Raw genomic sequence first — 27,656 nt, forward strand, 5'->3', positions numbered from 1 at the left:
AGATACCCAGGGATCTCCATCCCAACCATCCCATCTCCATCTCCATTCCGAGCTCCTGCCTGGAGTGGGAGAGCTCGGAGCTCCCTTCCCACCTCGGCTGCTCCCTGGTTGTGTCACCTCAGAGGGACAACGGGAGTTTTAATCTCGATTCCTACTGCCAGCAAGGTCCTGCCTTCCAATCCTCACCTTCAGGTTTCCTCCTGGGAAGGGATCAAACTTGGGATTGCCTGGATGGACAGAAGCAGCCGAGGCCCGGTGTAAATAAATAAGCACAGAATTTATTCGCGTCCAGAAAAAACCGCGCCCCATTCTCATGTAGAGCCAATAAAAGCTGGAAGTTGTGGTTTTCCCACCAGGCCGCTCCGAAGGGTCCCCAAATCCTGAACTTCCATCCCTCAACTGCAACCATAGGAGCCCATCCTGAGGATGCAGCGGGATTAACACGGGTGCCGAGACACCTGGAGCATCCCCAAGCTCTCCAGGGGGAACGGGATGACCCCAGAGGAGATGGATGCCCTAGTTCATAAAACCCTGGAATTGGGAGGGACCACCGGGATCACCAAATCCAACTCATGGCAGAAGCGAGTCCTTGGCAGTCCCTGGGCTTCATTCCCAGGATAAGCATCACTCCTGGGAGAAGCGCCGTCTCCTTCCTGTTCTTCCCGGCCGCGGGTGGGGCGAGGATCTCCGGGAGCATCATTCCAGCCTTTTCAACCATGTAGGGCCCTTCCAGCTCGTAGCCGATCTTGCGGTAGTAATTCCGGGTGCCGACACCTGCGAGGAGGAGAACGACAAGGTTTAATCCGGAAAAGCCAGGCCTGGGCAGGACAGGCACTTCCATGGAGGAATGGAGCTGGAAGGAGCTCGGCTCTCCAGAGCAGGGGCGTTTACTCGTTAGCATCTGAACTAATTACGGTGTTGTTCAGGCAGGAGCTGCAGCTGCTCCATCTACCCTGGATTGTGCCCCTCGTCCTTTGTCTTGGAAAGGCCGTGAGCTCCGAGGGGAGAGGAACCAGCATGGGAACGGCGGAGAAATGGGAATTGTGAAAGCCCGAGGCCGGGCTGGAGAGGAGGCAGCGCAGCTGCGGGATCATCACCGGGAACTGAAGGGCCCTACAACCCCCCGGACCCGTTCCGGCAGCTCCCCGGGAATGAGCTCAGCTCCGCTCCAGGTGCTCAAGAGGGCGCAATCCAATTTCCTCCTCGAGCAGGACGGCTCCGAACATTCTCCCAGAGCCTCTTCCCTGGCCTTCCTCTCTCTCTCTTGGAGGCCCCGTGGTGTCCGTGCCCACGGGACAGGTCCTGCTCTGCGTCCTTCCCCTCACCACAGCTAATCCCTCACAGGTGCGGCCATTACTCATCAGGGAGGGAGGAGGGATTTGGGATCATCGGTGGCACGGGATGGAGAGGACTTGGCTCTCCAGCTCTTCTCTTTAATCCCTCTCCAGCCTTCCTGGAAGCTCCTGGGCTCTCCAGGAATCAGCTGGAACAGGCAGGGAATGACCCTGGTCACCCTTCCTGCCCACGCCCATGGCTGCTTGGACAGGTTTGGTTAAGATGACCCCCAGCTATTTCCTAAAGCCATGTTCCAGTAGTTCCTGAAGGGTTTAAAAGCCCAATAAATTCCCATCCAGCATCCCTGTGTCCCTGCCCATGGCAGGGGTTGGACTTGGATCATCTTTGAAGTCCCTTCCAACCCAAACCACTCTTGGATTCATCCTGTGACTCCAAAGGAGCACTGGATCAATCTCAGGTATGGAAAAGGCACCCGAAACCCAGACCTGAAAAGTCCTCGTGTCCCCCCTTCCCCTCCCCCCCCCACCCCCCCCCAATTCCAGAAGCTGGGAAGAGCTTGGAAAACCACAAAGAACCCCAAACTGAGGAACACCTGAGCAAATTCCTTCTAAGCAGCGGCAAAGCCCCTGTGACCTCACAGCAGAGCCTGGACCAAGAACACCCCAAAGGGACCCAAATTCACTCCACTTCTGGCACCTGAAACCAAGGAAAATCCCACGTCCACCGCAAACACATCCAGCCCCATTTTCCCAATCCCTGCCTGGAAGGGTTGGGACCTCTGAGCTGAAGCAAACCACCACCTTAATCACGATGTTGCCTAAAAAACATCCTCCGGTCCATCAGCAGAGAAGTTGGGGTCTGATGTGGATTTTGGCACTGGAAAATAATCCACAACCCCAACCAACCCGGATAAAGGGCCAGCGACACCTCAAGCTGCAGGACAACCCTCTGGAAGCTGAAGGGCAACCAAAAAATTCAAGTGATAGTTTTAAAACCACCTCCATCAGAGTCCTTTAACAATTCCCCTTTCCCCTTTATCCCTGGGAAAAAGTGAGGGGTTTGAAGGACACATCTCCTGTCACTTCCATGAATCCCAGAGCTCTTAAGAGGCATTAATTGAGTGCCAGGTCTTCCTCTTGGGTTCAAGCCATCACTGACACCGATGTGTCCCGGGGTTCCGAGTGTCTCCATCGTCATCCCGGCCCTTCATCCACAAAATGTCTTTCCCTGGAGATGCCCGAAGGAGGCTGTGACCCTGTGGGAAACCGGGACCTGCATCCCCATGGAGGGAGCGATTCCAGAGGCCAGAGCTGGAGAAGCACCTCGGACTGCCCAGGTCATGGAGCACACCTGGAAGGTCTCCCCAGAATGGGATCTCTTCCCAAATTTTTGCCGCTCTGATTTACCCCAAACACGCCCCAGAGCCGGTGGGACCTGTGCAGGCAGAATCCTCCCCGCTGCTCCAAGTCACACCCCCCGTGCGTTCCAGGAAAAGAAATCCTTCTGAAAATATCCCAAAAGAACTATCCCGCACGACTGGAGGAGTGAGACCAAAAGCTGGGCTTCCCAAGCCGGAACTGGCTGAATTCCTCATCCTGCAGCTTTAGGACAGGGATTCAACGGTAAATATTCCATACCCCACCCTGAGCGAGCTCAGGCTGAGCTTGGCAGAGCAGGATTCATCCGGATCCAGATCCAGCTGAAGGACAGGGGCTCTGATCCCACCTGCCTGGATGGAAACCCATGGCCAGGAGCCAGGGGAGGCTTTTTGGAAGCGACCCCTCACCACAATCTTCAGGTGACGCGTCCTGTGACAAGAGTGGCTTTAATCACCTTTTGGGAGCATCTGAATCGTGCCGAAAGCTGCTGACAACCCCCAAAACCCTGGACTTTGCATCCCAGAATTAATTCAATACATTTTTGAAGCCTGTCTGGAGCAGGGGACAGAGAGAAGCGGCTCAAGAACCAGGGATAAACACAGTGGTGGCCCGAGGGACAGGCACAGCCCCCGGCCATAAATCCCCAAATCCATAAATCCCCAGCTCTGACTCAGCCCTGAACACCGACACGGCATCCGAGTATCCTCCACGATCCCTTCCCACGGCTCGCTAGGCACGGACTGAGTGAAAATGAGATTGTTTTCAGCATCATTAACGACCTGCTAAGAGTTGATAAAATTTCCACGGCAGAGACTCATGGAGACACACGAGGGACTTCATCTCTGCGTCTTTCTTGGCAACGACGGGAATCTTCTCCCGGGATGCGGAGTGCGGGCGCATCCTGCTTCCTTCCCTCCTCCAAATATTCCAGGGATAACCTGCACCCTCAGCCGGCTGAGCTTTGCTCAATGCTTCAACCCGCTGAGGTGCCAGCTGTGGTTTTCCAGGGGTTTTTTTGGGAGTAACCACCTGGATCAGCGCTTTGCCTGTGGAAAAGGGAGCCTGGACAGCCCAGGTGGACACCTGGATCATCTGTAGGATCTCTGGTGAGTAGGACTGTCCTTCGAGGGTGCTGGGAAAAGGATCAGCCAGCAGGACAGGAAGCAGTTTTTCCAGAGAAATCTGTGGCTTCCTCATCCCTGGAAATGTTCCAGGCCAGGCTGGACGGGACTTGGAGCACCCTGGGATAGCGGGAGGTGTCCCTGCCTAGGGAACTGGATGGGATTTCAGCTCCCTTCCCACCCAAACCATCCTGGGGGTTCCATGGAAGGGCGATGCCGCATTCACCAAAACGCTACGGATTTCACCCAGAATGAGCGGCGAGTCTCGAGCCAGCCACGGGAATTTGGGATGGCTTTGGGAATTTGGGATGGCCACGGGGATTCAGGATGGCCACAGCTGCTTCTCTTGGTACCAGCGGGGGGGCCGTGTCAGTGCCGTACGAGGGCAAGGCTCTGCCGCAGCTGGAATTACACTTTTCATGGAGAAGGCACAACGGAGAAGGAAGCGACAAAAGCTTTGGCATTCCATGGACATGGATGGCACCGAGCCAGGCGGGAGGAGCGCAGGAGCCACGGGACAGAGCAGGAACTTCCCCGTTTTCAACCAGCAAGGCCAAGCAGGAAACCAGGAGCTCCGGGAGAACCTCCCTGGCCTCCCAGCACCCAGGAGGACTCGAAGGACATCACCGAGGGGACACAAAGGGGACGTTTCAGCCTCACGCGAGCCCTGGGTTGGTGACTTTGGAGTTCGACGTCACCGAGAGCGAGGAAACACAACCTGAGACGTTTTAGGGCTTTGTGAAAGTCCTGGCTTTGCTCTGCACCGAGCTCACGGTGACGCTTCCCGGCTGGCACACCAGCGGCTCGTTGTGGATCCCACCGGCATCCCAAGCCTTGACTTCAAAGCGAAGCCGACACTTGTGGAAATTCCGGGCTTTGTTTCGGAGCAAGACCTCGCTCCTCAAGGCGACAGGACCTGTTTATGAGCTGGAGGGTCAAATCCAAGCTCTCAATCCATGGAAATGGTAGGAAAACAGGAAGAGGGGAGATTTTCTTGTCTGCTGTGTTTGGGAATTGGAGTTGGGAATGTGCGGCAGCTCCATCCACGATCTTCCGTGAGTTTGCTCTGGCATTTACACTTCTCACAAAGCTGGGATTCATCTCCAGGGAAAACACGAGGCTGTTTCATGTGAATCCCAACAAATCCCCCGCCAGGAATGGTAACAACGGGGAAAACCTGCCTTATCAGCACCAAGGAAACGGGGAAGATTCCCACTTTTTAACACCGCTGAGAAAACCTGGGCATGTTGGAGCAATCCCAGAAAAGTCGGGAGTTTAAGAAACCAAGGAACGATCCCTACAGCAAAGATTTTCATTTTCAATTGGGGAACTGGCAACGCATTTTCTGGGAGCTCCCGAAGGTATTGAGGAGATAAAAATCCTTGGTTTTGGGAAATGTTTCTCAGTATCGTGGAATGGTTTGGGTTGGGAGGCACCTTGAAGTTCACCCAGTTCCATCCCTCTTCCATGGGCAGGGACACCTCCCACTGTCCCAAGTTGCTCCAAGCCCTGTCCAACCTGGCCTTGGACCCTTCCAGGGATCCAGGGGCAGCCACAGCTTCTGGGCAACCTCAGGGCCTCCCGACCCTCTGAGTAGGAAAGAGGAATCCGATATTATTTTTTTAAAAGATAATTAAAACCCGTTTAACGTCACAGAATCTGCTTTAAATCAGAGCATTGGAAGCCATTTCTGGTATTTTTTTTTTAACTTCCCAGTTAAAAGCACCGAAGCTTTTCTCCACAGAGCCGCTCTCTCCCGTGTGACCGATATTCTCCGGAGGGATTAAATCCAGGCATGGGAATGTTCCACGACTTCCCTCGGCCGCAGCAGCCACCGAGAGCTCATCAGGGCCGCCGTCAGAGCTGGGATTTAGCCACGTCTTGCTGCGCTTGCACAACCGCTCCCAGCAGCGCCTCGGAGCCGCGGGATCACGCGACGACGATTCCAGAACGAGACTCCTTCCTCCGGCCGGGAGAAATGAGCAGCAGAGGCGACCCCCGGCTGTGCCCGACCCCTGTGCTCTGCTGCTTGTTGGACCTGCAGGAGGAATCCACCCCCGAAAGCCTCTGGTTTTTAATGTCAAATGCAAGTTGGGATTTGGGGTTTTTTTTCTCTCCTCTCCTGCCTGGAATGCTTCCCGGAGATTTTAAATTACTGTTTTCACAGCCCCTGTGTCTGGCAGTGAGCTGCTGTCACGGCGCGGCCCCGAGCAGCCACGATCCCGCAGCTGGGTTAATTTGAAATCACAAATCTGTGATAGAAAAGGGGTTTTTTGAAGCCTGGGTGTTGTTCATCAGCTCAACAACTGCGAAACACCGGCGGCCTTGGAGATCCGAGGTGGGATTATTTCTGAACCCTGATCCGTGGGCAGAAAACCTCGGATATCCCTGGAATCGGACTCCAGCCTCCCAAAAAATCCCTGCTCCACTTAAACCCTGGATTTGATGGGAATGCAGAGAGATGCAGAACCTCTCTGACAGGGCTGATCTGACTTCTCGGCCGGAGAAATAAAAACCAGGGAAGAAACCATGGCACTGAAATGGCATTTTTGGAAAAAAACAAAAAAAAAAGAAAATAATGAAAGGTGGGGTTACAGAAGTTACCCTTTTTAAAGGCCGGGTCTGCAGGTGAGACCCATCCCAGAGATTCCAGATGGGGAGATTCCATCTCATTGATCCCTTAATGATGGAAGCGACATTTCCTTAATGACCACCCGGCCCTGCCCCGACCCAGCTGCGCCGGGAGACGGGAAACTCCCACGGCAGCGCCAGGAAAAGGCAGAGCTGACGGATCTCGGCCTCCAAATGGAGCAAAATGAAACATCCAGGAGTGAATTCCGTAATTTCTGTGAGGATTTAACCGAGTGCTGCCATCCGTGTGGCCCTGGGGCGTCAGGAGAGACGGGGACAGGGAAATGAGTCTGCTCCTCACCCCCAAATCCGTCACAATTCCGAGCGTTTGGGAGGTTTTGGCTCTTGAGGCTTCTCCAGAGGTGGTGGTTGGAATATCCAACCCGAGAGACTGGGATTTGGGATGAGTCACCGAGCATGTGAGGCAGCCACAATCCGTCTTTTTTCCAATGGGCTCCGAGATGATAAACTCAGCGATCCCTCACCAGGGAACCGCAGCATGGCTGGGGCTGGGAAGGACCTTGGAATGTCCTTATCCATGGGCAGGGACACCTTCCCTGTCCCAGGCTGCTCCAGCCTGGCCTTGGACACTTCCAGGGATCCAAGGGCAGCCACAGCTTCTCTGGGAATTCTGTGCCAGGACTCTTCAGTAACGCTGCTGGTTAAAAAGGAGCGAGAAGGAGCAGGAGGGGAAAAATCCTTCACAACCCCTCCGTGGTTTTGCTTTGTTGTCCCTTCTGACAGGGCTCCTCTGTGGATTCCCCATCCCTGCAAGTGTCCGAGGAAAGGTTGGACAGGGCTCGGAGCAACCTGGGATAGTGGAAAGTGTCGGGGTTGGAATGGGATGGGATTTAAGGTCCCTCCCAACCCAAAGCATTTGGGATTTGGTGACGCTCCGAGCCCGTGCGTTCACCCGGGGCAGCACCAAGGAGAGGAGCACGGAGCAGCAGCTCCCTTTGGATCCCTTTGGATCCCTGGGAAGCTCCGATGTGACCAAGCAGGAATTCACAGAGTTCAAATAAATCGATCCCAGCTCTCCCAAATTTCTGTTCCAAGCAGAGCAGGTGGGGAGTGCCCAAGCTCTGGATGGTTTTTCCCAGCTTTTCCCCAGCTCCTGGGATGATCCCAAGCTGGAGCTGCCTGGCATCACCTGCTCCTCCCGCCTCCCACTGAGAAACCCATCCCGCCTTCCCGTCCACACCTCCGACCCCGGCGCGCTCGGCCGTGAACCATCCCTGGCCCTCGGCCACGTTAATTTTCTCCTTGACAGCCCCCGAATGGCAGCCGGGGCCGGGCGAGAGCGATCATCCCGAGCATGGAAATGAGCTCCCGGCAGGCGCACGGAGCGGGAGCGCCGCGGGAGCCGCGCGTGGATCAGCCACGTCGGGAGTAAATCCTGCCTTAAAGGGACAAAACGATTCCAAGGGGAAGGCGAGGAAAGGGTGCGGCTGCCGGGGATGGGTGGCTGCGGATGGAACACCCGCGGGAGGGGAATTCAATCTCGGCCCTTCTGCAGCGAGATAAGGACACAAAGCTGTCGGAACAAGCCAAGGCCGGCTGCTCCCGCTGCCGGCACCGGGAGATAACGCGGACAGACGTCACCGCGGCGCTGCAGCCCGGGAAGCTCTTCCCTGGCTTTACAGAGCTGGATTTTAGTGCTGGAGAAGGGATTTGCAGTCGGAGGCGGTCGCTGCTTTGGCAGGCCTTGCCCTTGGAGGAGCCCCAGCAGCTTCTCCTGCTGAATCCCAGTTTGGATTTGCTGAATCCCAGTTTGGATTTGCTGAATCCCAGTTTGGATTTGCTGAATCCCAGTTTAGATTCGCTGAATCCCAGTTTGGATTCACTGAATCAGGGATGCAGCAGGAGCCCAGGACAATCACTGGGATAAAATCACAGAGTCAAGGGATGGTTAGGGACGGAAGGGACCTTATGGATCATCCCATTTCAACCCCGACACCTTCCACTGTCACAGGCTGCTCCAAGCCCTGTCCAACCTGGCCTTGGACACTGTCAGGGATGGGGCAGCCACAGCTTCTCCGGGAATTCTGTGCCAGGGCCTCAGAGGGAACAATTCCTTCCCAATATTCCATCTATCCCTGTCCTCTGGCAGTGGGAAGCCATTCCCTGTGTCCTGTCCCTCCATGCCTTGGTTCCCAGTCCCTCTCCAGCTCTCCTGGAGCCCCTTTAGGCCCTGGAAGGGGCTCTGAGCTGTCCCTGGATCCCTCCGTTCCCCAGGTGAACATTCCCAGCTCTCCCAGCCTGGCTCCAGCCCTTGGAGCAGAATCCCTCGCTGGGGACTCAGCCCAGGACAAGCAGGGTTTGGAGATGGCGACCTTGGAAAATCCCTGAGCGGAGCCAGCGGCGATTCCTGGGCCAGGAGGAGCTCCAAAGCCCGACACGAGATGTCACACGCGGACAAGGCAGCGCAGCCCAGAGCCCGGGCCTGGCTCCTTCCCAACGTTCCTCGCGAAGGGGAGCGGGAGGTTCAGGAGCTGGCAAAGCTCGGAGCCGGGCTGGCACGCGGGTGCCTCATGTTCCGTGTGGCGCAGCCGCCTCGGGATCGTCCCGCTGACCCTCCAGACATTCCAGGCGGAGGCGCAGAGGCCACGGAGCCCCGGCAGGAGGGACAACCCAGCGTCCCTCAAAAAGCAAAGGGACCAGATTTGTCATTTCACGGAATTTTCAAGGAATTGCAAAGCTCTGACCCGGATCTCCCTGGACAAAGGCATTCCCAGAATCCGAGGACGGCATCAGAACCGTCCAGTGCTGCTCACGGGGAACACAAAGGAGCCGGGACGTTCGGATTTGTGGGAGCACGTCCGGCCAGGAGCTCCCGTCACTGGGAGAGGCAGGGCCCAGCATTCCCAGTATTTCCCAGTTTGTTCCTGCATTTCCCACACCCAGCAGCGGTGCTGTTCTGAGGGAACAGCTGGAAGCGTTTGCTCCGGGATTAGGGTCAGATGGGGCTAATTATGGGATGTCAAGCCTCAAAGTCGAGCTAATGGCCAGAGGAGCTATCAAGGAGATGACAGGAAAGGTTCTAAGGACAGAGGATTGTCCTTCATCCACCTTCACCCAGATCCAGAGGTTACTCCACTATTCCTCCTCTCCAGCTCAAGCTACAGCGGAAAATCCATGGGAATTTCATGGGAAGGGATGGGAAGTTCAGCAGGAAGAAAAATCCCTCCAAGGCCATCATTCCCATGACTCTGCAAGTCCTTGGGCAACCAAAGGCTGGAGGATGAGACGCTGGTGTGGTTACTCTGGGTTTACTCCTTCCCCATCCCCAGCAGTGCAATTCCAGCCTCAAAATCCCATCCCAAACCAAACCAGATCCAGGTCTGGAGCTGGAATGGTGGAAGAGGAAGGGAAAGCTTGGAGCAAAAGGAGAGAAGCTCCTGAGGAGAGAATTCAAGGGCAAAAAGGAATGGAAGGAGGGAAGGAAGTCAGAAGGAAGTTGGAAGGAAGAAGGGAAGGAAGGAAGGGAGGGAGGGAGGAATTTGGAAGGAAGGAAGGAAAGAAAGAGGGAAGGAATTTGGAAGGGAGGAAGGGAAGAAGGAAGGGAAGGAAGGAAGGAAGGGAAGGAAGGAAGGAAGGAAGGAAGGGAGGAAAGAAGGAAGGAAGGGAGGAAAGAAGGAAGGAATTCAGAAGGAAGGCATTCGTAAGGAAGGATGGAATTCGGCAGGAATTTGGAATTCCCCACATTCCTTGCATTTCCAACGCCCTGGGGACATCCGAGGGGCAGCATTAGGAACGGTTTCATTTTGGTTTGGGGGCTTTTTGAGCACAACCCAACCCCAAAAACCACCCCCAAAAACCCAGCGGAAGGCAGAGCAAAGAGAGGCGATTCCAGCTGCTGGCACACGGAGAAGCTGCGATTTCAGAGCCCGTCCCAGCCGGAATGCCAGGAATGCCCAGCCGGAATGCCAGGAATGCCGATCCCAAGCATGGCTGGAGCAGGAAATCACCTGAAATGAGCAAATAAAGGAACAGAGCCCCGCTTCCGACTGGGACTGCAGAGGGCAGGGGGCACCGCCTGCTTCCCGCTAAAAAAGCCCGGAATCCGGGGAAAAGGGAGCAATCCCGGCTCCTTCCGGGCAATATTCCTCCTGGGCAGGTCAGGGAAGGGTCTGGATGTGAGGGTGGGTTTTGGGGGAAGGATGGGCCTTGGGATCCAAAGGGGTTCAAAATATCCAGGGATAACAGCATCCAGGGAAAACCAGTGTCCAGGGATAACAGCATCCAGGCTATCAGTATCCAGGGAAAACCAGTATCCAGGGATAACAGCATCCAGGGATAACAGTATCCAGGATATCTACATCCAGGGATATCAGCATCCAGGGAAAACAGCACTCAGGGATATCTGCATCCAGGGATATCTGCATCCAGGGATAACAGCATCCAGGATATCTACATCCAGGGATATCGGGATCCAAGGAAAACCAGTATCCAGGGATAACAGCATCCAGGGATAACAGTATCCAGGATATCTACATCCAGGGATATCAGCATCCAGGGAAAACCAGTACCCAGGGATAACAGCACTCAGGGATAACAGCACTCAGGGATATCTGCATCCAGGGATATCTGCATCCAGGGATAACAGCATCCAGGATATCAGCATCCAGGGATATCTGCATCCAGGGATATCTGCATCCAGGATATCAGCATCCCAGTCCCAATCCCTCGCTCCAGGTCTATCCTCAGCTTCTCCCAGTCCCGCTGGTTAATTCCTTTTCCAAAGGCCATCGGTCCTGGAGCGGCCGAACATCAGGGAGTTCATCCATTAACTCCCCCCTGTTCCCACTCATCCTGGGCCACTCCTTCTTTCCGGAATAACCCAGGGATGGAAGGAGAACTCCAGGGAGCCTTCCCGGACCCCATCACTCCTGGGAATCTCCTCACGCAGGAATCCGCATCCCGATTTCTCCACTGATTTATTCCTTCCGGGGCGGCCTAAGGGTCGTTCACGGAGGAAACGAGGCCGCGTTGGGTGGCCCTGGAGCTCTTCCTGGGATTCCTGAGGAGCTTCCAGCCTCTCTCCATGGGAATTCCTGGTTTCAGGGGGATTTAACGCCGTGGGATGCAGCTGGTTCAGGAAATTCCAAGCTTCCCTTTCCTCCCCCAATGGGAAAAGGGGTGGGAAGAGGATCCCAGTTTTCTCCAGCACAGGAACCAGGGTGTCCCAGCAGCACCAGAGGAGTCAGCCACTGGAATGAGCCATCCCAGATCCCAGAAAAACCATGGAATCAGTTCAATTTCTCCTTGGGATCGCGGATTCCTGCGGGAATGCCGAGGAGGAAAACACTGGGATCGGTCACCCCACAACCCGAGCACTCTGCTCCTGACCCGCACCCGGAGGCAGCCAGGGATCGCTCCATTCCCGTTCCCAGGCTTGGATCCAGGGGTTTTACGGCAGGAAGATGAAAATGCTGGAATCTCAGCGCCGAGGGGCTGGAAAAGACTGAGCCTGGAATCTTCCAGAGCCAAAAGGAGTGGCTCTGGCAGCCGATGGAGGGAAGAGATTCCAACGGGAACAGCGGGAGATTCCAGGAAACGTCAGGATTTCCCTTTCCTTCCCGTTTTCCATCACCCTTTGTCCCCGCGCTGCCCGTTCCGGAGGCACAAACAGAATTCCACCCGAATTTCCCTCCCTCTGGATCGAGGAAAACTGCGTTTCCAAACTGCCTTCAATCCGAGGCCATGCCCAACAATCAGCCAGAAAATCCTGGATTTCTCTGGAATTTCCAGCTTCCCAAATCCATCCCCCAAAGGTGAGCAGGACCCCACCAGCTGCAGGACCTGGAGCTGGAAGAAACATTCCAAGATCCTCTTGTCCAAGCCTTTGGAATGCGGATTTCTGCTGATTTTTAACAGAGATGAGCCTGAAACTTCACTCACTTATCTTAAAATTCCGGGTTTTTCCTTTCGGAAAAATCATTTTCTGTTGGGAATGTCACTTTGGCATGGGCTCCCAAATTAAAAAATCCACTTCAGACCCTGAAATTCCGCCCTCCGACAGAGGAAAAAAAACCTCCTGGCTGCGTTTTTATTCCAGATAAAAGCCCTGGGAGGACTGGAATTCAGCATCTCCAAGGAAACAGCTGGAAAACCTATGGATCTTGGAGAAATTGGAGAATATTGTGCTTTGCACTCCAGGGATACAAGCGGAATCCGGGTGGAATTCCCAGTTCAGACTGACACCGAACAGCAGCAGGAATAGGGAAACAACTGGGAGACAGAATCATGGAATTCTGTGATGGTTTGGGTGGGAAGGGATCTCAAATCCCATCCCATTCCAACCCTGACACTTCCCGCTATCCCAGGTTGTTCCAAGCTTTCCTTGGACACTCCCAGGGATCTGGGGGCAGCCACGGCTTCCCTGGGAACAAGTGAAGAGAATCCAGAAGATTCTCTTGGAGCATCCGGCTCCTCCTGGCCGTTGTCCCCATTCCCGCTGTGACCCTCGCCAATGATCCGCGAAGATCCCGGGATTTTAGAGCTGGAAACACACATGGAAGCAGTTCAGCAGCTTGGTTCCAAGCTGCAGATTTCTGCTTTTTGGGGTTTTTTTGGCGGGGCAGCAGAAAATGATGGATTTTTTTTTTGTTTTCTCAAAAAAAAAAAAAAAAAAAGCTCTGGAATACAGCTCTGCTCTTCAATTCCCTAAAATTCTTACGGCAACGAGAGCTTCTCTTCCCATCATCCCGCCCAAAATCGAACTTCTATTGCATTGTTCTATTCCAGAGGCTGCCGGGGCGCTGGAACAGCTCCCCAGGGAATGACCACATTCCCAAGGCTCCCAGGCACAAGAGCGATTGCTGGATCCCGGATATCCCATGGCTCCATCCACCTGGAAAAGCTTCCTTCAGCTGCTGCAGCTCCTAAATCCCATGAATTCCCACCCAAAGGTCAGGAGCCGGTGACACCCTCGGCCACAACGCCCAGAGAAACGGGAAAGGAGGGAAGGCTGCAGCTGCTTCTCCCGGCTCCCTTCTCCGGGATAATTCTGGATGCATCCTGCCTGCCCTGGGAGTGTTCCCAGCATTGGCTGCACTGGGGTTGTTTTCAGATTAAGATAAAAATATCCTAAAAAAACCCCCCCAATTCCCAGGAATAAAGCGGAACTACCTGAAATGACAGCGATTTTCCGTGCCCCGTGCTCCTCCCGGGCGATTCTTTCCGCCTCCTCCATCAGCAACATTCCAAATCCCTGGAATAACGGGGAGGTAACAGGAGAAAAAAGGGAAGTTCTGTCAAAATAGGAGGCACGAGCAAGGTCAGAGCGTGAGCACGCGTTCCGAAAGATCCGGGTTTTCGGCACGGGAATGATTCTGGGATCAGGAATGTTGCTGGATATTGCAGGTTTGGGAAGGGCTGAGATCAACAATGAATTCCTCAGGGAATTTTTTTACACATCATGGAATTATTCACCAGCACTGCCTGTGTCTGACTGGTTCTCCATGGCAGGGATGGGGTTAAATCCACAGATGGGATATGGGGAAGGAATTCCCAGCTGGGCTGGAATTCCCAGAGAATCCCCAGATCCCTGGCAGTGTCCAAGGAAAGGCTGGAGCAGCCTGGAATCATCGGGGCAGGTGCCGGCCTTGGAATGGGATGGGATTGAAGCTGCGGGGATCCCAGCCAAAGCATTCCAGGATTCTGGGATCCAGGAGGCTCCGAATCCATGGCCAGGGGTTTTTCTGGAAGTCGGGGATGGGAAAGGGAAGGGAGAGCCTTCCTGGAGTGCTGAGATTCCCAGGGAAGGGCCTGGAGGCCGGAATTCCTTCCCGCAGAGGAGTCGGGCTGGGGCTGGATCCAATGGCAGGCTGGGAGAGGCGGGAATGGAGGGATTTCCCTGGGAAAGGGGAGCTCGGGCTGGGATCTTGGGAAGGAATTCCCGGCTGCGCTGGAATTCCCAGGGAATGCCCGGATCCCTGGCAGTGTCCAAGGAAAGGCTGGAAAGCTCCAGAGGATCCTGGAATGCTTTGGCTGGGATCCACGCAGCTTCAATCCCATCCCATCTCAAGCCCAGCACCTCCCTCGATGATCCCAGGCTGCTCCAGCCTTTCCTTGGACACTCCCAGGGATCCAGGGGCAGCCACAGCTTCCCTGGGAATTCTGTTTCAGCAGGAAGAGCCCATCCCACAAATGTGCCTTTGGAAGAAAGCTGGGCGGCACCAAATCCAACGTCCCCTTCCCAGAGGGAATTACTGCAGATTCCAGAAGCGGAATTCCTCCATCGAGCAGGAATTAATTAAGGAAGGAAATCCAAAGGCAAATTAGCCAGCAGCTCCCGTTGGAAGGAAGCAGCACCAGGAGCATCCAGAGAAGGAACTTTTAAAGATCTCAGAGCTGCTGGAATCGCTGGAACGTGATGCCATTGGAAAAAATCTTGGGAGCAACACAATTCCAGCCAGAAGGAGCTCCAATTCCATCCTGGATCTACCATAACTCAGGACAACGGAGGGGCATCAGCCACGAAATAAAATTCCCAATTTTTGGGGAGAGAGGGAATGAAGGGGCAAAAAGAGAGGGGAAATTGGGGAATGTCTGGAATACCTGGTGCTGGAATTTGGAGGGATCCCGGCTGCTGACCGGCACCACGCTGCCGTAGACGTGCAATTCCCGGACGATGGAGACGCCGCCCTTGAGCTCCGGGCGGAAAGATTCCGGGGAGCACTTCCGCAGGCGCAGGAGCCCCACCAGGATGTCCTGCTCGGGATCCTCGTAGGACAGGAAGGTCTCCCAGCCCCCGTTGGCCACGTAATCCCTCCGGATTAACTCCACCTGGAACCGGAGACAGGGACGGATCGTGAGGAAAAGGAGGGGAAAAGGGAAAATGCGCGGAGGAGATCGAAGCCGATTCCATGGATCCGTAAATATTCCTCAGAGCGAATGGGAAGAACTTCCCTCAAGGCCGCGTGATTCCGGGTGGGAATCTGGAACTGGCCTCATAATCCCTCTGGATTAACTCCACCTGATCCAGGAGGGGAATGGATGAGGAGAAAAAGGAGGGGAAAAGGGAAAATGTGCGGAGGAGATTGAAGCCGATTCCATGGATCCGTAAATATTCCTCAGAGCGAATGGGAAGAGCTTCCCTCAAGGCCGCGTGATTCCAGGTGGGAATCTGGAATTGGCCTTGTAATCCCTCTGGATTAATTCCACCTGATCCAGGAGGGGAATGGATGAGGAGGAAAAGGAGGGAAAAAGGGAAAATGTGCGGAGGAGATCGAAGCTGATCCATGGATCCGTAAATATTCCTCAGAGCGAACGGGAAGAGATTCCCTCAAGGCCGCGTGATTCCGGGTGGGAATGCCAGCGCTGGGATCCCCCATGGTTCCCTCCGGCACCAAACCCTGGAATGGTTTGGCTGGGAAGGGACCTGAAATCCCATCCCGTCCCAGATTGTTCCCACCTGGCCTTGGACACTTCCAGAGATCCAGAGCTTCTCTGGGAATTCCATTCCAGAGCCTTGCCACCCTTCCAGGGAAATCCCTGCTGGAGCTGTGTTTTCTGCTTATTCCATTTTTGGGGAGAAACTGGGAATTCTCCGACCTTTCCTTTTGGAATTCTCCATGGAGCAGAGTTTAATATTAAACCCAAATTTTAAGTCTTGTCCTAACAAACGAAACTCAGCTTTAGGGAATTTTAAACCTCTCCCATGGTTTGGTTTTCCATGGATCAGCTCCTGGAACATCTTCTGGGCTCCCACCCCGGGAGCTCATCCCAACATTTTGGGGTGGGAATGACCCTTCCTGCAAGCCAGGACGGGATTTATTGGGAATTCACCCAGGCTGTGACAGGAGCGGAGCAGAGGTGACACCGCCCAGAGTGGCTTTTCCATCACCAAATCCTTAATTCATGGATTTGGGGCTGTTGGAGGATTTCCAGGGAGAACTGCGAGGTCTTTGTGGGATTGTGATTGTTTGGGTTGGAAAATCCTGGGAAATCAGGGAATCCAACCACCCGCAGCACTGGCCACGCCCCCCTGATCCACAGGGATTTCGATCCCTCCAGGAATGGGAATCCAGGCCTGCCCTGGCCTCCCAATCCAGGGGGATCCATCCCGCACCATCATCTTGGGATTCCTGAAATTATGGGATGTCTCCCGGTGTTCCTGTGGGATGCTCTGAGCAGGGAGCAGGGCTGCGCTTCTGAAGCAAATCCTTGGATTGTTCCATCCCTGGCAGTGTCCAAGGAAAGGCTGGAGCAGCCTGGGATCATCGGGGGAGGTGCCGGCCTTGGAATGGGATGGGATTGAAGCTGCGTGGATCCCAGCCAAAGCATTCCGGGATTCTGGGATCCAGGAGGCTCCGAATCCATGGCCAGGGGTTTTTCTGGAAGTCGGGGATGGGAAAGGGAAGGGAGAGCCTTCCTGGAGTGCCGAGATTCCCAGGGAAGGGCCTGGAGGCCGGAATTCCTTCCCGCAGAGGAGTCGGGCTGGGGCTGGATCCAATGGCAGGCTGGGAGAGGCGGGAATGGAGGGATTTCCCTGGGAAAGGGGAGCTCGGGCTGGGATCTTGGGAAGGAATTCGCGGCTGGGCTGGAATTCCCAGGGAATGCCCAGATCCATGGCAGTGCCCAAGAAAAGGCTGGAGCAGCCTGGGATCATCAGGGGAGGGGTTGGAATTGGATGGGATTGAAGGTCCCTTCCCACCCAAACCCATCCTGGCATTCCCTGATTCCATGAGCAGATTCCACATTCTGCCCACACACCATCCAAAAGCCGCTTGCATTCAGAGCTGCAGCAGGAAAACCGGGAATTTTCACCAGGAATCTTCACGCTGGGGCATTTTTAGAGCATCACAAGCTCTGAGCTGCCCGAGGGTTTTGTTCTTCCCACTTCCCTAGGCACGGAGGATCCCGGGACACACTGATCCCCCTGAAGGGTTTTCCGGGACTCACGGGATTCCCAAAGCCTTTTCCTTTTGGGATTCTCCTTTAAGTGTGGGAAAATCCACCTGGAATCACCCCCTGGCCCCGTTCCAGCCCCAGGGCCACTCACGGGATCATCACGGAATCCCAGGTTGGTTTGGGTGGGAAGAGACCCTAAATCCCATCCCATTCCAGCAGGGACACCTTCCGCTCTCCTGGATCCTTATCGGGGGGACCTCGTTGTCATCGGCCTCCAGCACATGGAGAACGCTCCGGTTTTCCCGGGATTTCTGCTGCTCCGACTCCATCCCGCTGCCACTCACCCTCCAGAGCAGAACAAAGGGAATTTTCTGCTTGGAAAAGCCTGGGATGAGCGATTCGCTGACGGCTGCCCTCCCCAGATTTACAATTTAAATCAGATTACAGCTGCCTCCAACAGAAATTCGGGATCAGATTCCGGGATGTGACCGGCCCGGGAGTCTGGGCAGCCTCAGTTCCTGCAGAAATCTGGGAAGAACAGGATTTTTTGGGATTTTTGTGCATTTCTAAACAAATGGGGAGTATTGCACTCATCTGGCTTCTCATAACGGAGGAGAAAAGGAGAATAAAATTCCCTGGAATCTCTGGTTGGCAAAGGGAAAAATCTTCCAGGAATATTCACTCCACTAAACTCTGGAACCAAACTCCAGGGAGCCTGAGGAATCAGTGGAATTCCATGGCAGGAGAGGAACTTTAGGAATTTCTGGGTGCTGCCACTTCCCAATCCCGGATTTGTGGCTCAGTTTGGGAAGCGGGATCCAGGAGAGGAGTTTGGAAGCGGCTCCCCAATCCCACTTTTTCCCAAACAATTCCTGCTTGGAAGGGCAAAACCCAGAATCGTTTCGGTCCTTCCTTAACGTCGGCAAAGGAACAGGAAGAGGATATTCCCAGGAGACGGATATTCCCAGGATTCTGGGAATTTCCTGAATTGGATGCTTCCGAGTCCAGCAGCGAACATTTCCCCCTCTCTCCCATGAGCCCAGCCATCTTTTTATGGAATATTTCAGGATTTTAGGAATGGGAACCACCACGTGCGTGCTAAATGAACGCATTCCCATAAAAATATGTATTCAAACGTATTTTGTTTGCCCAAAAACCATGGGAATTCATCCCAAAAAAAGCTCCAAATTCGCCATTCTTATTCCCAATGGACACAGGGCGTTATCGGAATTCCCAAATCCGGGTTTTAATAGGAAAAAAACCAAAGGGGAAGGAGGATATTTTATGGAAGTGCAAACACCCCAAAGCCAGCGTGGTTTTCTCGAACGCGGAATTTCCTCAGGAAAAGCTCCAGGGAATTAAAACCAGGGAATTTCTTACCTGGTACGGCCTCACTCTGTGGTGGATTTCCTGAATTCCGACCTCCCTCGTCCTCACGTCACGGCACTGGGAAAAGGGAATGAGAGCGGGGGGAGAAGGTCAAGCTCTGAGCATGAAAAATTCCAGGGAATTCCTGGGTTTCAGATTCCGTGGAAAAGCCGCAGGGGCGAATTCCCAATGGGAAGGCGGCAAAGGGAAAATTGCTCATTCGGCCGTCCCTGATCTGCCTCGGAGAGAGGTTGGAATGCTGAGTGGAAAGCTGGGAAAAATCAATCCCTGAGTGGATCCTGAGGAAAAATTCCCAGCTGGCAGGGCCTGGAGGGAAAGGCAAAATCCAGGGAAAAAGAACTTTGGCACTGGGAAGGTGGAACAGTGGGAAAACCCTTGAACAAAAAGGTTTGGGATCTCGGCCACCCTTTTCTTGCTTTTCAAGGAAAACCATTCCAGAAATCCCAAATATCCCAAAGTGAAGCCGATGCTGATCCAACATCCATGGAGCTTCAATCCCATCCAATTCCATCCCTGGCACCTCCCATGATCCCAGGCTGCTCCAGCCTTTCCTTGGGCACTGCCAGGGATCCGGGCATTCCCTGGGAATTCCAGCGCAGCCGGGAATTCCTTCCCAAGATCCCAGCCCGAGCTCCCCTTTCCCAGGGAAATCCCTCCATTCCCGCCTCTCCCAGCCTGCCATTGGATCCAGCCCCAGCCCGACTCCTCTGCGGGAAGGAATTCCGGCCTCCAGGCCCTTCCCTGGGAATCTCGGCACTCCAGGAAGGCTCTCCCTTCCCTTTCCCATCCCCGACTTCCAGAAAAACCCCTGGCCATGGATTCGGAGCCTCCTGGATCCCAGAATCCCGGAATGCTTTGGCTGGGATCCACGCAGCTTCAATCCCATCCCATTCCAAGGCCGGCACCTGCCCCGATGATCCCAGGCTGCTCCAGCCTTTCCTTGGACACTCCCAGGCATCCGGGAGCAGCCGCAGCTTCCTTGGACAACCCCACCAAATCCAATATTCCCAAGAAAGCCGGGATTCGCAGCGGGCTTTTCCCGGGAAGTTGGACATCCCCAAAAAGCCAAAACTTTGGGCGCAACTTTCCTCGGCAAAGCCGCGAGCTGCGGCCGGCGAGGTTTGGGAGGGAGGATCCAGGAGGCAGCAGCGGCCTCGGGGAGATCCAGGGACACCGGGAATGCCCCGACATTCCAGGGGCTCCACACCTGAGCTCGTCCCTGCCTCCTCTCCGTCCCGCTCGTGTTCCGTTTCCCCTCTGGAAAAGCCCCCCGAGGCTCCAGCCTCCTTTGCTTCTGCTGGAATTTCTCTCCCAGGGATTTTCTGGGGTTTTTTTTAAACTTTTTGGGCTCAGATTTGAGAGTTTTTCTCCGATTGTTCCCCCAGGAAAATGCGTGGGAAAGACAAAGCAGGAGGATTTCCAAAGGAATTCTGCCCCCCTGTTCCCGCTGATTTCCTGCTCCAAAAAATGGGATTTCTCCGGCCACATTCCAGGAGGAGCTGAAGCGAAATTCACCCAAACCAAAGCAGCTTTTCCTAAGGATCATTCAAGTGCTTTTTAGTCGTGAATTTGGGGTGGTTTGGGGTTTTTTGAAGGCTTTGGAAGATTGAGTTCAGCAGCGATTTTTGTTCTCATCATGGCTTCGTTTCGCCTGACTTGGGGGGATTTTTCTTAATTATTAATTTGTTAAAATTATTATTAAAAATTTTATTGCATTTTATTGTAAATAAATAGAAATTCTTTCTAAAGCATTTTATCGGATATTTTTTCTAAATTATTAATTTCTAAAAGATCTTACTAAAATTTTAATTATATTTTATTTTAAATAAATAGAATAGAAATGATTTCTAAAATATTTTATTTGATAATTTTTCTTAATTATTAATTCAAAAAATTATTAAAATTTTTATTGTATTTTATTCTAAATAAATAGAACACAAAATGATTTCTAAAACATTTTATTCAATAATTTTTCTTAATTATTAATTTATAAAGATTATTATTAAAAATTTTATTCTGAATCAATAGAATAGAAATGAATTCTAAAATATTTTATTTGATAAATTTTCTTAATTATTAATTTCTAAAAATTATTATTAAAATTTTAATTATATTTTATTCTAAATAAATAGAATACAAAGGATTTCTAAAACATTTTATTTGAAAATTTTTCTTAATTATAAATTTTTTAATTAAAATTTTTATTGTATTTTATAGCAAATAAACAGAATAAAAATTACTACTAAAATATTTGATAGTTTTTCTTAATTAATTTCTAAAACTTATTATTAAAATTTTTATTATATTTTATTCTAAATAAATATAAATTATTTCTAAAACATTTTATTTGATAATTTTTCCTAATTATTAATTTAAAAAATTAAATTAAAAAAATTAAAATTTTTATTCTGAATCAATTGAATGGAAATTATTTCTAAAATATTTTATTCGATAATTCTTAATTATTTATTTTAAATTTTTTTATTAAATATTTTATTATATTTTATTTGAAATAAATAGAAATTATTTCTAAAATACTTTATTAGATAATTTTTCTTAATTATTAATTTCTAAAAATTATTATTAAAATTTTATTCAGAATCAATAGAATAGAAATGAATTCTAAAATATTTTATTAGAAATTTTTTCTTAATTATTAATTTAAAAAAATTATTATTAAAAATTTTATTGCATTTTATTGTAAATAAACAGAATAAAAATTACTACTAAAAAATTTTATTTGATAATTTTTCTTAATTTCTAAAAATTATTATTAAAATGTTTATTATATTGTATCCTAAATAAATAGAAATTATTTCTAAAACATTTTATTGGATAATTTTTCTTAATTATTAATTAAAAAATTTTTATTAAAATTTTTATATTTTATTCTAAATAAATAGAATAGAAATGAATTCTATAATATTTTATTCAGTAATTTTTCCTAATTATTAATTTTAAAAAATTATTTAAAATTTTATTGTAATTTATTCTAAAGAAATAGAACACAAATGATTTCTAAAACATTTTATTCAATAATTTTTCTGAATTAATTTCTAAAAATGATTATTAAAATTTTTATTCTATTTTATGCTAAATAAATAGAACAGAAATGATTTCTACAACATTTTACTCGGTAATTTTTCCTAATTATTAATTCAAAAAAATTATTATTAAAATTGTCATTCTGAATCAATAGAATAGAAATGATTTCTAAAATATTTCATTTGCTAATTTAAATTAGGATTCCTTCTCTTTACCTGTGTCCCAAGATCCTTCATCCTGGCCAGGGCGAGCTCCCGCAGATTCCCGTGCTCCACTCCGGAGCTGACCAGCGGCATCGGAATATCCCTGCACGGAGAGGAAATTCCAAAGCTTCAAACACCTCGATTCGCTGGGAATTCACCAAAAAGCATCATGAGGGTCACCCCGGCCGAATTCCCAAACAGCTGAATTCCCAAATCCATGGAATTCCTCTGGTTTCAAGGATTTGGTTGGATGAGGAATGAAACACAACAAAAACCAGGGGGAAAATGAAGGGAAAAGCAGAGAAATGAAAGGAAGAACCACAGATTTCAGTAAAAAATCTGAATTCCAACCTTTAACAATCCTAAAAAAATGAGTTTTCCTTTTTTTTCTTGGTTCTTCACTTGGGAACCTGGGGAAAAAAAACCTGGGATCATCCAGATGTTCACAGCATCTGCTGCTGGAGCCCAGAAATTGGGAATCACAGCCCAGAAATTGGGAATCACTCTGGATTCAGGGAAAAGCCACCGGAATTACAACTTCTCCATGTTGGGATTTTGCTATTTCCCTGAAAAGCGGGAAAGTTCAGTGCAGCAAAATCCTGCTGGGAATTCCAGGCCATTCCCATGGGAATGTGAATCCCAGCCTGAGGATGGCAGGAAGCTGAAGATCTCCGAGGAAGGAGCTAAAAGGGAATCTGGAAGCACATTTGGCCTCTCCAGTGGCTTCCAGATTATCCCAGAGAGATGAGGAAACCAGGATCCTTCTTGGAATGTTGGCTCATCCCGCTCCATCCCGATAAAACTCCACCTGTTTATCCAAAACCCCTCAGATCTCCAGGGAAATGAGAGACAGGAAAGACTCAGCTCGGTCCCAAACGTTCCTTGGATGAGTTCTCCTCCTTTTCCTCAGCTGCACCAAGACCTGAATATCCCAAAATCCCATCCAGAGCTTGGGGTGCTCAGGGAATTGGGGCTGTAATTAATTCATTAATTCATTAATTCACCCACGCTGATTTTCCATCCCCCTCCAGCCGGTGCCGGATGACCTCTGTGGAATGAATTCCTGGATCCAGCCAGCTCCTAGCAGGTTTTCCTTCCCCCCCATTAACAATTCCTGGGATTGGCAGGAGCTGGACAAAGATTCAGGAATTGAAGGATCCTGAAGCCGATCCTTGTGCTGCTCCAGCCTTGCAGGGACTCTGGGAAGGGGCAAGGAAAGGATTTTTCTTCGAAAGGACCTTAAATCCCATCCCATTCCAACCCTGACACCTTCCCGCCATCCAACCCTTCCTTGGACAATTCCAGGGATGGGGAATCCATGCCCACCCTCCCAGCCAGGAATTCCTTCCCAATATCCCATCTACCCCTGGGGAAGCCATTCCCTTCGTCTTTCCCCTACAAATCCACAGGATCTGTGGATAATTCCTCGTGGCTTGCCCAGAACTCCCAAGGAAAACCCAATTCCTTCACTAGATCCTTTATCCAGGGATTTCTCTGGATAAATGAAACCCTGCAGAGGCAACAAAACTCCCTCCCAAGAGCCGCAATTGGGGGAGGGGGGAAAGGAGCACTTCGCGCGGTGCCTGGAGGACGCTCGGATCCACAGGGATAATCCAGGGAATAACAATTACGGAGCAGCTCCGATCGTGCCGGGATGTGTGGATTTTCCCTCCAGGAACACAGATAGAAAACCCCGCCACGCTCCAGTCCCAGGCTTTTAGCTAAATCCAGGGAAAAGCAACTGAAATCCCGCCAATAAAAGGTGGATTGCAACCCCGAGCCCCTCACGCACCTGCTGGGGAGCAAAGGAAATTGAAACGGCAACGGGAAAAAGGAGATTTTGGAGGAGAGAAAAAGGCGGGAATGGGTTTTCCACGGCCACTTTGGATTGTCGGGAGAATACGGAGCAACTCCAGCCACTGGACAACGCCGTCCCGGGGATTGAGGAGGTGTTAGAATGCGAAATTAATTCAGAACAAAGGGGGTTAAATCCCGACCTCGTTAAAATCAACGCGCGATTCGCCGGCAGCTCCAGCCAGCTTTGCTTCACTTCCTCTTTTCCCAGCATTTGCATTCCTTGGATCTCTGGTGGAGCAGCTGATGGAAGCTCCCGGGGAAAGTCTGGATCTGGCTCTCAGCTCTGCCCCATTCCGAGGAGATTTTATGTCCTCCCCCTCCACCTCCCCCTGGTCAGAGCGCCGGGAAAATCCATAGAAACCACCAAAATCCAAGGAAAAGCCAAACCCTGCGGGCGTGCAACGCTCCTCCTGCCGTTTTCCGTACTCCTGCGGGGATGAGGAGGATCCCAAATATTCGGGATAAATACAGGATTACGGATCACCCTGGGAGAAACCACCTCCAATCACTCATTGGCAGCTCAGTTCTTAAAAGAAAACCTGAATTCCACAGAATCCTGGAATTACTGAGGTTGGAGAGGATTTTAAACGATTCCAGGGACGGCGATTCCACCTTTTCCACACCGTTTCACCGGATTTCCTGGAGCTGGAAGGTTCCTCACGGGCTTTTATCAGTGGTGCCTCTCTCACGCTCAGCCCACTCCTTATCCTGATTGTTTTGGGCTGGGCACGGACACAAACGCAGGGAGCTCCTGGATTTTCCTCCAAATCCGGTCCCAGGGAACAAGGATCCCAAAGACTGGCTCTCAGAGCTTGGGATCATGGAATCCAGGAATGCTTTGGGTGGGATTCATGGGAGTTTCAATCCCATCCCATTCCAAGCCCGGCACCTCCCCTGATGATCCCAGGCTGCTCCACAGCCTTTCCTTGGATGCTCCCAGGGATCTGGAGGCAGCCACAGCTTCCCTGGGAATTCCAGCCCAGCTGGGAATTCCCTCCTGATATTTAATCCTAATTTTGACTCTAAACCCGCTCTCAGCTCAAAGCCGCTCCTTGAATCCGTGCTGGGCACAGCCCGTGGATGATTTAGGATGGGATATTGGGATACCCACGATTCCATGATTTGGGAATCTTGGCTTTGTCCGTTACTCCCAACTCACACAAAGGCGATTTGGAGCTGAGTAAGAACTTCAGGGCTTTGCACTGGAGAGGTAAAAATCCGAAATTTCCATGGAAAAGTTCCAGGCAGCAGGAAAATGGGAACGTCACAACTGGATGGAGGCAAATCAGCACCAGCAAAGCCTTTTCCAGGCCTGGATTCCTTGGGAAAAGACCTGCTGGGCTGGGAATTCCTGCCATCCTAAAGAATAAACCTGCTGGATTTAGATCCCAAAAAACAGCACCACGAAGAAATGGGACATGGCGAGGACAGCGGGAAGCTACTCTGGAATCCCAGTCCTGACCGAAAATTCCTGAATTTCCTGCCCCATTCCATGCGAGGCTCCTCCTGGTTTTCTTGTTTTCTCATCATTTTTCCTGTTTTCCAATCAAGGCTCCTGTTCCTTAAAAGGTTATTCCTTAAAAAGGCTCAGGGCATGGAATGAAATGAGCTTGAGGGTCTTTTCCAAGCCGACCCATTCCATGATTCCAAGACCCTGGGATTTCCCTCCCCTCCCAGATTTCCATTTATGTCCACATCTCTCCTTCCAGACAGGGACCGCTGCTGCTCTGCTCGTAATTCCAAGTTGTCTTCCTGAAGAGAGGGATTATCCCAGGATTTACCAGGCTGTAGCATCGACACTTCCAGCTCTAAAAGGAATTATCCTGAAAAAAATGCTTCTCATGGATGCGTTCATATTCCGGACCAAGACATTTAGGACTTTTTCACGCCTCCTGATTTACAGCAAAATCCCTCTGAGTTTGGGCAAACTTCCCTGGAGTCCCTCTCATTCCAGATCTCAAACTTCCCTGGATTCCCTCTCATTCCAAGTGCCAAACTTCCCTGGATTCCCTCTCATTCCCAATTTCAAACTTCCCTGGATTCCTTCTCATCTCATTTCTCATTCCTGATTTCAAACTTCCTGGGATTCCCTCTCATCCCATCTCTCATTCCTAATGCCAAACTTCTATCGATTCCCTCTCATTCCAGATCTCAAACTTGCCAGGATTCCCTCTCATCCCATCTCTTGTTCCCGATGCCAAACGTCCCTGGATTCCCTCTCATCTCATCTCTCATTTCCAATACCAAACTTGCCAGGATTCCCTCTCATCCCATCTCTCATTCCCAATGCCAAACTTCCCTGGATTCCCTCTCATCCCATCTCTCATTCCAGATCTCAAACTTCCCTGAATTCCCTCTCATTCCCAATGCCAAACTTCCCAGGATTCCCTCTCATCCCATCTCTCATTCCCGCTTCCAGCTGGTGAATCCTCTGTTCCGGTGCTGCTTCCCAGCCCTGCAGGGTTGGGAATGTCCTGGAATACCCTTTTCCTTTCTGTGTCCTTCTAAATCAACGCAATTTTGAGCAAGATGAATTTTTAAACTGATTTTGGAACTCTGCTTTTATCCCTGAATCCCCATTTCCTTCCTTCTCCTGGAAATCACGGAACCACCAACACATCCATGGAAACCCCGCAGCGCCCACGGGGAAAGGAAGGAATCCAAAAAATCACACGGAGCTCCTGCAACCACGCCAGGGAACTCCCCCAGAGCCAAGAGGGAATTAGTGATCCATCCTGGGATCCACCCAATTAATGATCCATCCTGGGATCCACCCAATTAATGATCCATAATGGGATCCACCCAATTAATGATCCATAATGGGATGCACCCAATTAATGATCCATCCTGAGATCCACCCAATTAATGATCCATCCTGGGATCCACCCAATTAATGATCCATAATGGGATCCACCCAATTAATGATCCATAATGGGATGCACCCAATTAATGATCCATCCTGAGATCCACCCAATTAATGATCCATCCTGGGATCCACCCAATTAATGATCCATAATGGGATGCACCCAATTAATGATCCATCCTGAGATCCACCCAATTAATGATCTATCCTGGGATCCACCCAATTAATGATCCATCCTGCAATGCACCCAATTAATGATCATGGGATCCAGCCAATTAATGATCCATCCTGCGATGCACCCAATTAATGATCCATCCTGGGATGCACCCAATTAATGATCCATCCTGGGATCCACCCAATTAATGATCCATCCTGGGACGCACCCAATTAATGATCCATCCTGAGATCCACCCAATTAATGATCCATCCTGGGATGCACCCAATTAATGATCCATCCTGCGATGCACCCAATTAATGATCATGGGATCCACCCAATTAATGATCCATCCTGCGACGCACCCAATTAATGATCCATCCTGGGATCCACCCAATTAATGATCCATAATGGGATGCACCCAATTAATGATCCATCCTGAGATCCACCCAGTTAATGATCCATAATGGGATGCACCCAATTAATGATCCATCCTGGGATCCACTCAATTAATGATCATGGGATCCAGCCAATTAATGATCCATCCTGGGATCCACCCAATTAATGATCCATAATGGGATGCACCCAATTAATGATCATGGGATCCAGCCAATTAATGATCCATCCTGCGATGCACGCAATTAATGATCCATCCTGGGATGCACCCAATTAATGATCCATCCTGGGATCCACCCAATTAATGATCCATCCTGGGATGCACCCAATTAATGATCCATCCTGAGATCCACCCAATTAATGATCCATCCTGCGATCCACCCAATTAATGATCCATCCTGCGATGCACCCAATTAATGATCATGGGATCCAGCCAATTAATGATCCATCCTGCGATGCACCCAA

The 27,656-nt window shown here is 50.9% G+C and overlaps 1 protein-coding gene across 1 annotated transcript in view; it reads right to left on the reverse strand.

The window, feature by feature from the left end:
* Positions 1–258: 258 nt before the first annotated feature.
* ELP3 (elongator acetyltransferase complex subunit 3) overlaps positions 259–27,656 on the reverse strand; it is a 76,202-nt gene continuing 48,804 nt past the window's right edge. Inside the window, exons 11-15 of the mRNA XM_048297581.1 lie at positions 21,934–22,024; positions 18,665–18,730; positions 14,990–15,217; positions 13,559–13,640; positions 259–774 (exon numbers count right to left, since the gene is read on the reverse strand). Coding sequence (XP_048153538.1) covers positions 557–774; positions 13,559–13,640; positions 14,990–15,217; positions 18,665–18,730; positions 21,934–22,024 — 685 coding nt within the window. The 3' untranslated portion in view covers positions 259–556. The remainder of the gene's footprint in view (positions 775–13,558; positions 13,641–14,989; positions 15,218–18,664; positions 18,731–21,933; positions 22,025–27,656) is intronic.

This window comes from Corvus hawaiiensis, chromosome 3 (genome assembly GCF_020740725.1).
Source record: "Corvus hawaiiensis isolate bCorHaw1 chromosome 3, bCorHaw1.pri.cur, whole genome shotgun sequence".
In the NCBI taxonomy this organism is placed as follows: domain Eukaryota; kingdom Metazoa; phylum Chordata; class Aves; order Passeriformes; family Corvidae; genus Corvus; species Corvus hawaiiensis.